Raw genomic sequence first — 16,273 nt, forward strand, 5'->3', positions numbered from 1 at the left:
TGTACCAACTGGCTTCCAGAAATACGCTTTCTTCAAATAATGCGCAAACCGGACGTGTCATTGCGTCTAGCAGCTCGAGGCACAGCTCGGGGAGAAACATTGAGTCGTTGTCAGACGCCCCTGTCTCAAGCCGTGTCGCAGAACAACTCACTCATGTTTAAAAAGAAGAGAGAAAAGAAGAAAAAAAAATGTTCTAGAACAGAAGCCACCGCGTATAGCTTCCATAACATTAGTTATGTGGACTTAACAGCGACTGATGTTTCTCGATGTCGTACTTGTGATATCCCGCGACAGGCGCTCATCAGCGAGGCGTCTAGCCTTGAAGGCGCTCGTATACAGCTCTCTCGGATAGAAAAAAACATATAGAGCAGTCATGGTGCATCATCGGGACGAGAGGGGTGGCACAGAAAGGGAGGGGTTTATATTGAAGGAAGAAGCACTCGGTGCAGGAAAAAAACCCCAGAAATACAAGAGAGAGAGAGAGAGAGAGAGAGAGAGAGAGAGAGGAAAACGAACAAAGCGATTGCCGTGACGTCTGGAATCGAAACACAGCCAAGTCACCATTCTGCGAGAAAGAAATGCCCATAAGAAAACGAGTACATATAACATATAAAAATAATTAAAAAATAAGCCCGGACGTTAAGAAAAAGAGAGAGATTCGCACCACGAAACTCGACACATCAGTGGGCCATCCCGAAATTATTTTCTTACGGCTTCGCGAAAAACAGAACGCGAAATAAGTGAAAGAGAGGATCGTTGACGCAGCGGTAGCAGAATGGAGCGTGCGCTGGCTTTTCTGACGAAGGGAGCCGCAAGAGAATGAGAGGTTCTCTTTCGCGTCGTCCTCTCCATAGTTGTTAAAGAAAACGAGATGCGGGCTTCTCCGCAACGTGAGTCATTGCGTGGAAAAGCCAGACATCTTTAGGGATGCACGAGAGATGACGGTGCGATTGCATTGTGCTGCCTCTTTCTCCTCGTGCAAATCTATATCTTTCAAATAATGGCTTCCAACCGACATTGAACCTTCAAAGCGCACATTTACTCAACACGCAAATGTAGGAAGCTGGGAAATCGTAATACAAACTCTGATGACACTCGATATGAGATACACTCTATATTGTAGCCTGCGGCAACTGTCTTCTTCGGACTGGCGTCGTCACTCTTGCGTGGTACCTTTGATGAGAATGAGGTGAAAGACACGGCTGTGGGTGGTAACGCCGTACTGGTGGGCCAGATAACTAATACTGAAAAGTGCAGGAAGAGAAGAGATGGGACAGAAAACACGGGATAGCGCTGACTAACAAATTATTGCCTCCTGACTTCGGAAACGCTCTACTTTTACTTTTTACCGCCGCTCGTTTGGCATAGAAGCACGCTAAATCGCGAAGGAAGTTTTCATCAGTTGAACCTTTTTAAGAAAGAAACAGTCCCCACCCTCGTACTCCAGAAGAAAGAAGAAAAAAAAAAGAAATTTGAACGAATTCACTTCTGAGCCGAACTAACGTAGGTTACCACAGAAGCGGCAGCCGCTGCGTATCACAGGAACAGTGGAAATCCAAAATCAAAAAGGGAACCGACAGATGGAGTAGCACACTGTGGTGTAAAAGTTGCAAACAGGGATGTGGTGCCTCAGAAAGGCTGGCCTACATTTCGATAGAAGGGCCTATCTTGATAGGCCCATCTGTCAAAACGTAGGCCTGCCTTTCTGAGGCACATTTCGGCGCATTTCGACAAAAAGCCACGCAGAGGGTTTGGACAGCAAACGGGCCGCGCAATAACGGTCAGCCCAGGCGGCGGGGAAGCTCATGCGACCCAGCGCTACCACCGGCCGCAGCATCAAAACCTCGAGACGTCACAAAGCTCTCGCGCGATGGGCGTTGGGTGGCGAGCGCGCCCTGCAACTCGGTTGCACGAGAGCAGTTGCCTCTGGCAGATAATATCTTTGCGCGATAGTGGGCAAAAGAGCCCAAGAAAACTGTTCAATTTAAAACGGGCGGTACATTCAAAGAAATTAATTTGTTTCATTAATTTATTGATGCGTTTGACGGCGTATACTTGGTAAAGCGAGGATAATTAAGTAGTGTTTGTTGTTTCGTTGCGTAATTGTGCTGAGAACAGAGCCGGTGACCGGCGTATCTGTAGCGGTTATACGCGTACACCAATTCCTTATATATGTGTGTTGAGACATGTCGAGCGTAGTTTCCGTGAAATGAAAGCCTGCGGAACACCTCGAGAAAAAAAAAGATACCCGCTTCTGCGGTCGAAAAAGAAGAAATTGAGCTGCCTGCTCGTTTTTTTATTTCTTTTTGATTCGGAGCCATGCTCCCTCTAGGACTGTAAAAGCAACGCCTGTGGTATTGCGCAAGAACTACCGTGCAGAAGGAAGTAAAAGCTACCGTGTACTTACGCTTGAGTGCACGTTAAGAAGCGTGAGGAAGTGAAATTTAACAAACTGTAGCCTATCAGAACGGCGAATTCATAGATATTTTCATTAAGAACACTGGCTGTCATTGCCGTGCCAGGTCTACTAGTCCCATGTTCTGTATAACACTTGGCGGGTTCCTGTTCTTAATCTCTCAAGCATGCGAATCACTCAGTCAGAACGAGCCACGAAAGAAAAGAGCAACTTAATAGAAAAGCACCCGAAATCCTAAACACGTCTGTAAAAAAAAACTATTTCCCTTGCAGCTGTTTTTGATAGCACTGGTGATAAAGTGAACTGCTGGAGGCTTGAAACAACAGCATGCGTCACCAATCGATCGATTAGACATTACGGAAGGACTAGAGATGGTGTACGCATCTCGCCGAGACTAACTTGTAGATATATAAAAAAAAGAAAACAGAGAGAGAAAGAGAAAGAGTGGAAAAAGAAAGACGAATGCGTTGATTGTTAAGGTAAGAGCATAGGTAGGAGCCAAGAAAGTGAAAAACAGTCGAATGATGGAAAACACCAACCGCATCCGCGACCCCTACAAGAGGGCCACTTGATCGATGAAATTTGCGCACTGGCGGTGACTATGGTCGTCGCGCCCACACGGTCGGCTCGAGTGGTCGTCGACTGCGGTCCACGTGTGCGCGCCCTCGTCGTTAAGCGCTCCCTCGGCGTGTGCAAGGTGATGAATGACGAAAGGACGGATCACGTGATGAGAGCGTGGGAGTGCACTTGACACAACGACGCGCTCGAAGCAACAGCAAGCGTTCCAGCCGCAGGCACCCTGTCGGCAGCAAGCGAATGCCTTTGTGCCAAGAATCTCTGCAACTGCGCTTTTCGGTGACTTTCAGTGATCGATTTGAAGGATACACTGGCGTTAAGACGCGAACGTTTTTTGTCACTTAGACGCTGTCTGTAGCATCTACTGAGTAAGTTAAATTACGAGTCTCCCAATCTACCTTCCGCTGCCTGGAGTGAACTGTGGGACAAGGCATCTGCGCATTGTGACGTGCTGTGCGCAGAACAAACATGCATATTGCACGTTTACATAGTTCACTGTACGCTATCATCTATATCCGCACCTTCCCCTTCTCTCTTTTTCCTCCTCTTCATTTCTCCATACTTTGAGCAGCAGGCTAGAGACAACGCCACTCCGGTCGACCTCCGTGCTTTATATGATTTAAAACAATATTTCCTCACTCTACTTACTGCTGTCTCCTCAAGCCAATCACGCTAGCAGTGTGGGGTAAAAAAATAAGCGATTGAACTAAATATTACGATTGAAAAAGAAAAAGAAGGAAAAAGTGATCTTGACACTCGCCCCATATGACACGTCCCAAAGGCACACTCTAGGAAAAAGTTACACCATTCGGGACTTGTAGTTATACGCGCAAGAATGGTAATATATCTTGCGTGCTTTTTGTTCCTTTAGCTCAGGAACGGCATTCGCATATCCGCGTGACCTAAAGCTTTCAACAGCAAAGCATAGCGAGCGAAGAGTGTTAAGCAAGACCCGCCGTGGTTGTTCAGTGGCTATGGTGTTGGGCTGCTGAGCACGAGGTCGCGGGATCGTATCCCGGCTACGGCGGCCGCATTTCAATGGGGGCGAAATGCGAAAACACCCGTGTACTTAGATTTAGGTGCACGTTAAAGAGCTCCAGGTGGTCAAAATTTCCAGAGTCCTCCACTACGGCGTGCCTGATGATCAGAAAGTGGTTTTGGCACGTCAAACCTCATAATTTAATCTTTTTAAGTGTTAAGCAAAGAGAGCCACGTGACATCGGCGACGATTATTGTTGACTGCATGTGACGCAAGTCTCCCCAACCAAAGACAGTTCAGTCGCAACTTCTCTCGCTTGCGAAGTACAAGCGAGAGAAGAGGAAAAGTAGTGAGGCGGCGTGTAATACAATAAAATACCGTATAGCAATTAAATAAGCGATGCATGCGAGCTTGCACTGGCTTGCACATTATAAAGATAAGAAGACAATAAGAAAGAAAGAAAGAAAGAAAGAAAGGAAGAAAGAAAATGGCTCGAGAAGATGAAGACGTTGCCTTTTCTGCGATGGAAATGACGTCAAAACTGAACTTTTTTAATCTTTGCGTGGAATTAACATCCATCGTCCCTTTGGGGAGAAAGAATCTAAAGCAGCTGTTTTTCATAATTGTATCGAACAGCGTGCTTGTTTACGTGTCATAAAAAGAAGAATGGGATGCGTGAATAGAAGGGACTGATGGAGGCGTTGTCAGACTTGAATGTAAAAACATGAGTAGGAAGATTGTACAGGACGGAAACATTAAGTTTTGTTTCTCAAAAAGCTCTTAAAACCTGCAGGTTAAGGTTAATTATAGCTTAGCTGTCAACAACAGCACGCAACGCGAAGCACTTTGCTGATCAAAGCGCCATGGAAGAGCTGCTCGTACGCTGCTTTATGGTTGGATGTGTCTGTCATTGCGACAAATTCTTGAAAGCTCCCCCTTTTGAAGACTAGCATTGCATTTTCTTCACACAGACACACACACACAGACACAGACACACACACACACACACACACACACACACACACACACACACACACACACACACACACACACACACACACACACACACACACACACACACACACACACACACACACACACACACACACACACACACACACACACACACACACACACACACACACACACACACACACACACACACACACACACACACACACACACACACACACACACACACACACACACAAAAACCGCATGGGTAAGAGCTTTGAAAAGGCCGTTCTTGCTTCTTTAGTGGACTGACCGGTGTTTCGAAATGCAATCGTCTTTGAAAGGTCGGCTGCTTCTTACCTTTCCATGTTGGCAAACGAAGCACGCTTTACAGGAGAAGACGCCGGCCAACAAGAAGCAGGCATCTCCACTTCACTCAGGGCTCAAGAAAAGAGCGTATGCGAACGACAGCAAAGTACGACAAGAAATACATATAGTCACAAAGTAACAGTAAGCTTTCGCCTTCTTGTGACATCGCGAAATGCTAAGCAGCTCCATCTATACTTAGTTTCGACTGAAACACGTCCTGAGAATCAAAATGCGCAGTGCCTGACGGGCGAGGGTTTTCATTCTTGCATGCAATTTAACGCGACAGCGTTAAGGGCACCGTGTCGCAGAAAATGCGGTGTCGGCGTCGGCGTCCGGCGTCCCCGCGAGTTAAAATCATTGTATATATGTAGCTATATGTAAATGCCACGCCTTGCTATAGGACATGTGGCATATGCGGGTTATATTGCCACACATTCTATCACTAAAGTTGCTTATACCTTGTCTTACGTTCTTGACGACAAAGTTATTCCTCGGAAGTTTGAGAATGGCGGCACACAAACAAATTTCATGGAACAAAACGCCTTGATAAACAAGCTTTAATGATATGCTGGGGCTGTTAGCCTGGCTGTTCGCCTGTCATGCTACTCCAGATGTTGGATGCTGATTATGAACATCGGCAGCGCATGCCTTTTATGCTAAATATTCTCAGACTAAATGTTAAAAGTGTGAAAGAATAACAGAAATCTGTAAATTGGCTTTTTTTTTCCGGTGCGGCTGTGCACTTCCTCCAGGATCGGCCCACGCAAGCTGTCGCGTTTCTACCAGAATGCTCGCCTTCAAGCATAGCGTTGGCCGCCAGCGTTTCCCGATAAACATTACGGCTACATAAGCTGCAGTTTCCGGATGCGCGAGAAGCAGTCAGGGATTTTTGAATGCTATCGCGTTCCACTCTTAGAGGCGCATCTTAAGCGTCCTCCAAAATTTCCAACAGCATTTGCGTTTTCTTGAAGTCATTCAACCTTACGCCTTCAACGAAAGCGCTCTAGAAAACGCAAAGCTAGCTTTCGTTACTACGTGGTCTTTGCTGCTTCTATAATCAAATCCAGCTGTTCGAGCGCTCAATTTTCTTTATATAGTATTCGCATCTTCAGGAATATGCTATACGATAGTCGTTACTTAGCCTTAGAACAACCACACAGATTTGCAAGTGAGATGTAGTGCGAACAGAGATGATGATAATACTAATAATAACAAAGCAAAGCACTGCTATGGAACAACCCCAGAAGGAGAGGGAAGCATGGTATATCTATTATGACAGTGTCTACGCTAGTATATAATATACACCGCCTTCATCTAAAAATGACTTTAGTGCTTGTAATTAATTAGACATAACTGACGAACTTGTAAGAAAGAAAGTATCTCTACTAATTACTTTCGTACGAGGTGTTGTACCTCATACTTTCGCGTTCGCGCTTGCATATGTGCCCGACAATACATTCTCGGTGTGATTGGTAGCAGAACCAGAGCTCCAGTCTTTAAAGCTGTGCTTTAATATTTAAAGGCCGGCGACAAATAAGCGCTATCGAGAATCTACTAAACTTTACGAGAGATTGATTGAACGCTGATAAGAGCTGCCTGTAAGTACAGCTCACGTTTCAGCTAGCATCTACGCGCAAGCCGAGCTAATCAGTTTCTGCGAGATATACAAAGAAGCAGTCTCGAAAACGCTTGCCTTAAAGAAAAGGGGCAACGCAGGAAAGAAAATAAGAGTTGCTACGGAGAATAAAAGTAAATGGGACTAGTGTTCATGTTGCTGCGAGCAACTCGAGTCGTATCGATCGCATGTTCTCCGCCTTAAGCGCCTCTTAGTTGATAAATAATGAGCAGGCAGTCGAGGCGGGTGAACAGGCTGCTGCGCTGCTGTGCGAATGTATTTTCATCTTTCATTATTCGTTTTGTTTTGTGACACACTAGCAAGTGCAACAGTATAGGGATCGCAGGGTGCCGGCGGCGCGACCTTGCCCCGAATGCGCGGTTCTCGACAGCGGCAACGCCCTTCTGGTCCACCGGTGTCGCTATAGCGATGGACGTGCTACACGAGAACGGCACAAAGTCTCTGCCTTTTATGTTTCCGGCGAACCCTCATCGGCGTGACCCATGCGCGACCAGATTGGTCTGTCCAAATCGGGCAGTCTCGGGAAGTGTGGTGTACGCGTTCGCCGCCCTCACATGTACTTGTTTACATTTCTTTCTTTCCCAGATTTGCGCCACGTATGTCTAGTCTGTGCTGCTACTGTCCCGACAGGAACATGCCTCGCGTGGTCGAGTGCTTTTAAACGAGCCGCACGCGCTCAGTCTTGGAGGTCGAAAAAAAAAAAAAGAAAGAGCCAGTGATCTCACCGGACGTACGAGTCACGCTGGCTGACGCGGGAAGTGAGGAGCGTGTCTGAAATCACGCAATCCGTGCTTCGTTATCTCTTTCGCCCTTCCGAGAAAGGAAACGGTAGGTATCATTTATCTGTTTCTTAATCTTCCTCACGGATATTAGCTAACCAACAACAACGGATGGATGGACATCGTTGCTTTGTATTTAAATGCAGCACACCCCTCTAGAGGAAAAATAAGAAAAGCTTCCGACTTCTGTGAGTTGGGGAAGGGGGTGGAAGAAAGGGGGTACGCGGGTGCGTATATGTGTGTGCGTATGTGTGGCCGTACCTGTGCTGAGAGAAAGCAAGAGGCTGAAAGTGTGCGCGTGTAGGGGGGGGGGGGGGGAGTGATTGGCTGGCGAGTAATGCAAACGAAATGGTTGGTAGCAGCTGCTCGTACGTTTCTTGTTTTCTTATCCATTTATTAATTTCTTTGCTGTCATCACTATCGCGCACTCAGCACCAACGAACATCTTCAATGAACGCCAGGGAACGAGGAGCAGCCAGGGCAAACATCGAGTTTCAATGAATTCCTATTTTTTGCTCTCATCTGTTTCATCTCAGCAGATGTGCATAGCTTGAAATCGACTAGTTAAGTGCGCTTTCGTTGTCTTATTACCAGCATTGCTGGTAATGACCTCGCCGATGAAGCCGCCCAGTCTGCCCATATGGAAGCCTGACCAGTTCCAATCCGCTTATCCAGAACCGACGCTGCAAGAACGCTTCACATCGTGGCTAAAGCTATGTCACACAAATACTGGTCTTCTCTCAACCTCCCCAAGTGTCATCTTCATAGACTTGTTCCATCCCTAACGCTACAAGTGCCATCAAAAGTTCCCTGTTCTAAGGCGGCAATATTGTGCCGCCTCTGACTCAGTGTGCCATTTACGAAGGCCTACTCGTTCCGCATTGGAATGGGGGATACGTCCACGCGAGACTCTTGTGGAACTATAGAAACGATTGAACACATCCTATGTCCCTGTACCCAGTATGACGTCGAGCGTGAAGCTCTCCGGACAGCGTTGAACCGGCTGGACTCTAGACAATTTTCGGAAATTAAGATCCTTGGACCATGGCTGTACACGTCGATAGCACAGAAAGCCCCGAAAGCTTTGTTGTGCTACCTCAAGTCGACAGGTCTCAGCGACCGTGTGTAGAGTCGGCGCGAACCTTTAAACTTGGTTAAAACACGTTGACGGGCTAGTTGGTTAGAATCCATGATAGAGTGTATAAGCGCGACTGAACGAGGACGCAGAAAGAAACAGATACAGCGCTGTCACTGTGTACCTGTTTCTTTCTATGCCCTCGGTCAGTCGCGCTTATACACTCCATCATGGAACCTTTAAAAGTGCGCGAAACTGTGCTTTCTCGTGTCCTTTCTCCCCCTCTCTCTTTTCATTCCTATACCCCTTACCCCAGTGCAGGGTAGCAAACCGGACTCGCGTCTGGTTAACCTCCCCGCCTTTCTTCGCTTCTCGCTCTCTCTCTCTCTTCCCGTGTGTCTGAGGCCACTAAGGTTTCAGTATCACAGGTTCTTCGCAGACTGCCGTATTCCTAAGGCGATTCGCACATGTTTTAAGAAATTTCAATGAAGATCAATAATAAGACACAATGAACAAAAAAAAAAATAGGGCAGTAACTGCCTGGCTGTACAAGGATAATACTACACTTACGTTTTCATTTCGTTTCCTTTTTCTCTTCATATCTTTAGGGAATCGGATATTCGGAAGGGGTAACCTGTAAGTTAAATACTTACAATTATAGGCATAATTGTACAATTGGTCCTCTACTCGATTTGCTGGCTCAATTCTCTCATTCTTTAACGAAGCTGGATAGAGCGCACCAGTGTTCATTCTTTGATTAGCTCTGGATATCTTTTACCACCAAGAACGTGCAGGCGAAGGACTCCACCCGAAAGCATGCTGAAATATGTAGCAACATGTATCCAACGATATGAAGGCAAAAAATAAGAAAGATAAAAAAGGAAGAAAACCAGGAAGAGAAAATAAGGAGTGAACGAAGGGAGAGCGAGAACGAGACAGAAAAGAAAGAGTGAAGGAAAGAAAGAAAAGTAAAGCCACGGGGCGTAACCGCGAAGCTGTTCATCACGCACGTAGAGCAGAAATTTTACTTCGGGAGCACTCGCGCAATAAAGCGGCGCCCGTTTCGAAACTTCGACGCGACGCGGAGAAAAAAAAACAGACATCGGCGAACAAGCGCTCTTTCAAACAAGGCTGGCGCTAGCTATTAGGGCGAATCGAGACGTGTATAGCGGAGCCGTGAGGCACGCAGAAACCCACGTCGCGTTCCCGGCGAACCGCCTCGGCGTCGCCGGCGGCGCGCTTGGCGTCGCGACTAGACGGCCGGCCGGCGGCCGCCATGGCCTGACTTGGTCCAGCCATCCCTTCCCGCGAAAGCGCTGTTGCACGGAGGGTCACGTGATCACCCCTCCTTCCCCATTCTTCGTACTCCCTCTCGGGCGCAAGCCCCAACGCACGCTCCACAGTTCCTGCCACCACTCCCTCAGTGTCCGCTTCTTCTCTCAATACGTTGTGGAGGGCCTCTTCCCTGTCAAGCCCGGGGCGCATGCGCGCAAAAGCTTGCGCGGGGAAAAAACCGGGAACGAGGGAGAGGAGTACGCGCCCACGTTCTCTCCCTTTTGGGGAATCAAATAACGAAAGAAAGGGGTAGCAGAAGACAGCTCCACTTTGAATGAATAAAGGAAAACAAAAGACACGAAAAATGCAAAATGGAGTGGATGGTCGGGGAAGTAATGAAGGCGCGGAAATTCAGCAGTGATATAAAGGAGGAGGAGGAACGGGAGCGAAATGAGGGAGCAGGAATGCGTGCGCCCGCTATGCGGTGACGGCGAGGGGGTTGACGGAGGGCGCACGGAGGGAAGGGATCGGGAGGAGAAAGAGGAGGCCGAATCATCGGGCTCACAGGAGGACCCAGTTCCTTACGGCCGAAGCCGGCGGCGCACCCTGGTGGTGTGCGAACGGGCGCGGGCCTCAAAGGAAGGAGCACGTGGCTGCGAGCGGGGCAGAGCAGCATCGCGTCTCCCGGTGTCGTCCTGGTCCTGTCAGAGTCGAGTAGTGGCGTCTGTGCAGTGCTTGTGGTCGCGACCGCGCTATTCAGTGAACGACGGTGGTGCAAGGGTCTGTTTCTCTGCCAGGCATCAGTGAGGAAAAGTAGGTGGGATGTGGTGAAACCATGCGTGTAGAAGTGCCGGGGAGGCCCTGCAACGACCGTGCATCGAGGTGAAGGAGAGTTGGGTGGTGCCGCAGAATAACGCACGTCCGAGGATTACGCGAGGCTCAATCTGAAGCTGCTGCTCCGGTTTTGTCCGACGGTCATCGCGAGATACAGGTGACGAAAGAAACAAAGCTTCTTCGGGGATCGTAGAAGTGCTCGAACCACAGGTCGTTGTGTCCCAGGTGCCGGTGCAGTAGTCAGTGGCTAAGACGTGCTCGATACGCGATGGGCTGCAATCTGGGGAAAGGTTCCCAACCAGACGACTCTGACGTGCGCGACAAGTCCAACGCGACGTCGCCTCAGACTCCTCCGCCAGGCATGCTGGCCGACCGGATGGCGGACGGCGCCGCTATGGTCAACAAGGCTTGCAACGACGTGCCACACGTGTACCGAGAAAAAGCTTTGGAGAACCATCACGATCACCAAGGTTTGCCTTCCATACACCTATTCGTTTTCTTTCGCCCATGAAAACGAGCTTGGGCTGCAATGCGCTCGCATGCAGCCGTGCATTTCAGCGTCGCAAGTTTTCTTGTTGCCGCTGGTGTTCCCTGCAATATATTCAGACCTGTATTCACGAAGTTTCGCTGACGATAGCGCACAAAAAGGACAAGAAACCTTTTAGTAACGGCAGACTTTTTAGTTTTCGTAATTAGCTCCATCGGTTCTGTCAGACGCACATTGTATCACAACCGTCACCTAGTAGCAGCGCGACTCCATGTGGATCGGGGTGGCCATCGGATTGTCGGAATCAGATAGGGTGACGTTAGTCTTGCTTGTAACTTTCGCCCAAGTAACGCTATTCCAACGGCGACCGTAAAACGAGTGGCAACTTTTTCAATACGCCTAAGTAGTACTATACCTTTGAGCTGACCTGAATGAAAACATTTATAAACCAATTTTCGCACAGTTGGGTTTTTGTGCTAGGTTTCCTAAGAATTTCCTACTGAAGATCGTAACAAGAATTTCGTCGTCGCTGGCATGCCTTTCATTCACTGAGTAAAATTTAAATGGAAGATCACGCATGGCTCTGTCTGAGCCCACCCGCCTAGTTTTTTGTGGTTGCCATGCAACAAAGCCGAACTTTCTCTGCATGCGCATGTGTATTATCAGCGCGCCTTTATACTTGAAGTCCTGTTGGGTGTTTTTACTTCGCGCAGATGTGTACTATGGTGATGTTCTTTATTCATTGGCTGAACAGGAGCACATAAAACTGCCGTAACATTGCTCCTACGTGAGATTACGTAGGTCTGCTGAGACTGGCGCAAGTTCTCGCGAGAGTTCCTTTGAAGCAGTTCTAACTGCTTTTTTCCCCCACTGAGCAAGGCGACAGAGCAATCAAAACTTCTACTCAAAACCTAAACAAAACATGGGTTGTTCCTGTGCCTAAAATACGAACTACCCTCGTGTTATAGCTAGTCCATGAATGTGAGCGAAGAAAGAAACACGCCCAAGGGCAGCGTACAAACTATAGCCCAAGTCAAAGAGCTATTAAAATACAATTTTCGTCTCATAGTTTGACGCACGTGAGTTAATTTTCGTTTCCCGAAAATACCTACTATAGGCGCCTAGTTATTCGCGTTCCTCGGCCTTAATTATAAAATGAAAGTTTCGCGTTTTGTAACCACGATAACATGAAACTAAAGCCTTCCTTGGCAATATGACGCAAGATAATTTACTTGACTACGGTCACGACCATTGAACACATCTGCCAAACAGAGGGCGCCTATATCCTTCCATGAAATCTCGATCTTTTGTTTTTGTTTCTACTAATCGCAGTAGTCAACTATGGTCGAACCTGGTTGGGTACTCTGTAAGTGTACACCTAGTGGACCGTCCATTTCGGCTGCGGGTTAAGTGCTGATCGGCTGGGCTAGTGTAGGAGCAAGAAGGAGGCAGGCACGCCCAGCCTAGCTTCTTTTCGTTCGTACAGCTCCATCCAATATGAGGTGGCCGAAATGTATACACTCTCACTAGGTGGACATTTACAGAATACCTCCCACCCCTCTCCCTCCCCCAGAAATATCTATGGAGCCGAGATACATATCGCTTGTTCCAGAGACACGCCCTGTTCGACTGCTGTTGCTCACTTCAATTCTGTACCTGTGTACCCCTCTCTTGAGCCGATCGCAGATGTGTATTAAGCTTGAACGCGCCCATGTGGCGCGGAAGTAGTATGGGAAGGCTTCGAAGGAACCAGCGCTGTCTGTATCGACTGCGGAGATACACCCTGCAAGCGCGAGGCAAGCAAAGATGCCAAGCGCGAACACCAAGAGTACGGAGACCTGGCTTCCACTCCTGCACGAAGAAAGAGAACAACTGGGAAACCTTGGCCGGAATGGTTTGTTGTTTGAACAGCGGAGCTGGAGCAAACATTGCCCTTTGGCACGCTCGCGTACCACTCCGTACGCTGTCTTCGGGGCGGTCTCAGTTCGATACCGTATTGAGTGAGGGCCGATATTTTGTGACATTTGTTGCTGAGAAGAAGTGCAAATAAGGAAAAAGAAACTGAAGTCTTCCATACGACCTTACATGAAGCTTCAGAGTACAGAGGCCTACAGGATCTTGTAAACCATGTTAGGCCACCGTCATAAATTTTCATTCAGACAATATACAGAGTGTCTACACAGGTGCGTCTGGGATGTCTACAGTTTGTCTCAATAGACAGCCCGAATAACTTATGATCTTTCACATTTTGGAAGACTAAATATTTATATACTTTTTGACTTTTGTCTGTAAACAGCGTAAACCACATAACAAACACGAACCACCTATGAGAAGACAAACGGGAGATTTTTCGTGAGGATTCCCTGATTTACAGAACTGCGTATATCTCAGAGTGTCCTTGTACTCTCTCCTATGCCATCCTTTACTTGTGTGCCGTAATTCGCTAATATTCGTTTCTTTTTTTTTATTGTATTAAGTCTCTCTTTCAACGCTTCTCGTGTTTCTTTTTTGCCCTCCCACGAGAAGCAGCCGGTGCCGCTAAAGACGCCAACGCCTCTATATATTCGTATATAAAAAAATATGCAGGGCCATCGAAAGTTTAAACATCTATGTGAAACGAACCTTTCGGGCAGCGGTTGATTAAATGCTGTAACAGCAAATGCGATGCGTACAATTGCATTTATTTCGATCCTATGAAATGTACAATTTCATACAGTGTCTTGTGCTTACTCACCGCACCGATCACAACTTCAATGTCATGGAATGCGTATGTATTTGCACTACACCATTCGCAAGCTAAAGCGTCGAAAGAAGCCTTCAGGCAATGTAATAAATTTTCCCAATTCAGTGTTTAGTACAATATGCAGCGAACGCAAGTCCAACCTATGACAATGCCATCGAGTTGGCCACAGAAGGTTCTATTTGTTACTTTTGTGCCATATAGTTCACAAATATTCATGTTAAACCGCAAATGTCCATAAATATGCTCAAAAATAAAAATAAAAAACCCTGTCATGGTATTTATAACACGAAAAGAAGGTTTTCATACTTGTTCTATTCGTAATACCTCCCCAGAGGTGTTCTCGCGCACAAAATTTAGGTTATCTTATGATTATATGTAGCGCAATAATCGAAAACATCTCAGCAGCGGCTTTTAAGCATCTTTTATATATATCAAGAACCCTATTCGGCTTGCGCCGTCCTAAAATAATATCGCTTGCCTACAGCACACCAATTCAGTTAGTTGTAGGATATCTGATCATTATGTGATTCCCTCATAATAAACGACTAAAGAAATTAGAAGACAATGTATACAGCAGCAGTTAGGTTTATCTTTAACAAGTACACGTGAAGCGAATTGGCAACGCGACAAATTCACCAAGGTAGCATGTTAACTTCGCAAAATAAGAGTAAGTTACAAGAATAGAACTTTTGGTTTCGATTACGGCATAACCAACTAACACAAGTTGGTTCGACTTATTGTTCGCGCGTGCCAGATCAGCACGACACATACAGTCGCAAACACTTCTCAAACTCATTGCCGACTAAAACGTTTTAAAATTTGTAATTTACCTCTTGTGTATACAGACAGAAACAATTAGGATGCTTGAATTACTTCATACTTTTTAGGCATCAGCGTCGCACAAGGTGACTGACTGATTGATTGACGGGGTTTAATGTTCCACATGAACACTAGGGTGATGGGAGGTGACGTGGGCACCGGGATGATTTTGACCAACTGGAGTTCTTTTAACCTGCGCTAGCGCGAATCGAAGAACGCGAGGGCTTATTGCATTTCGATCCCATCTAAATTAAGCCACCATGGCTGAGATTCGAACCCGCGACCTCGTGCTCAGTGGCAGAACGCCATAGAAACAGCGCCAACGCGGCGTGTTGCGCAAGATGACAAAAAAAAAAAAAAAGAGTAGTGCGGATCACAGTTACGTTGACGATGTGTTTATGTCCTTCTTCGTTATAAACGTTCTTTTGCAAGTGATATTACTCCGAAAGAACTTCGTTACCACGCTTTACGTTATGTGCCTTTGGTGCTGGATTTATTTAGCTGAATGCTTTTCTTCTTATTTTTCCTTTATTTTTCTTACTTCTTGCCGCTAATGTAGTTTTTTTTCTTTACTACCTTGCCTTGCTTCGCACTCGTTCTTTTTTTGCACGTTGCATCCTCACAACGGTAAATCCATTACGCAGTGCTTCACGCTATGCGCGATTCCCTCACATACTAAGTATTCCTTTCCTCCTTTCCTTCTTTTGAGCTTTTCAGTTTACGGTATTGACGTGTTAGATCTTCCTGCTATAATCTTATATGATATCGACAGCATAACAAACAAACAAACAAACAAACAAACAAACAAACAAACAAACAAACAAACAAACAAACAAACAAACAAACAAACAAACAAACAAACAAACAAACATCGTTACAATACGACATTAGGTGCGACATGCCTTCCCTATTGTTTTATTTTATCTTCTTTCAATCCTGCCCTTTCCCTATATGAAAGAAAAACCCGACCAGGTGGCCCAGCGAATATGGTGTTGCGCTGCTGTGCAGCGGAAGCATTTCGATGGGAGCGGAATGGGAAAAAAATGCTCGAGTTCCATGCTTTGGGTGCATGGAAAAAAATACAGGGGGTCAAGATTAATTCAGTCCTCCGCTATGGCGTCCCTCTTAACTTATTGTGCAGTTTAGGGACGTTAAACACTACAAATTTGTTATACTAATTTATGTCTCAAAGGAAAATGGCATATGTGACTGCCATACGTATGCAACAACAACCAGGTGTGTTACCGCACACATATCGCGAAATGACAAACCTACGGAGAGCAAGGGCAAGGTTTTCCTCACCATCGACGATTTGAGGTAGCTGAATTTCT

At 46.6% G+C, this 16,273-nt stretch overlaps 1 protein-coding gene across 1 annotated transcript in view; it reads left to right on the top strand.

Moving 5' to 3' along the window:
• Positions 1 to 10,661: 10,661 nt before the first annotated feature.
• igl (IQ calmodulin-binding domain containing protein igloo) overlaps positions 10,662 to 16,273 on the top strand; it is a 251,059-nt gene continuing 245,447 nt past the window's right edge. Inside the window, exon 1 of the mRNA XM_050178710.2 lies at positions 10,662 to 11,363. Coding sequence (XP_050034667.1) covers positions 11,162 to 11,363 — 202 coding nt within the window. The 5' untranslated portion in view covers positions 10,662 to 11,161. The remainder of the gene's footprint in view (positions 11,364 to 16,273) is intronic.

The sequence above is a fragment of the Dermacentor andersoni genome, chromosome 5, assembly GCF_023375885.2.
Source record: "Dermacentor andersoni chromosome 5, qqDerAnde1_hic_scaffold, whole genome shotgun sequence".
Classification (NCBI taxonomy): Eukaryota; Metazoa; Arthropoda; class Arachnida; order Ixodida; family Ixodidae; genus Dermacentor; species Dermacentor andersoni.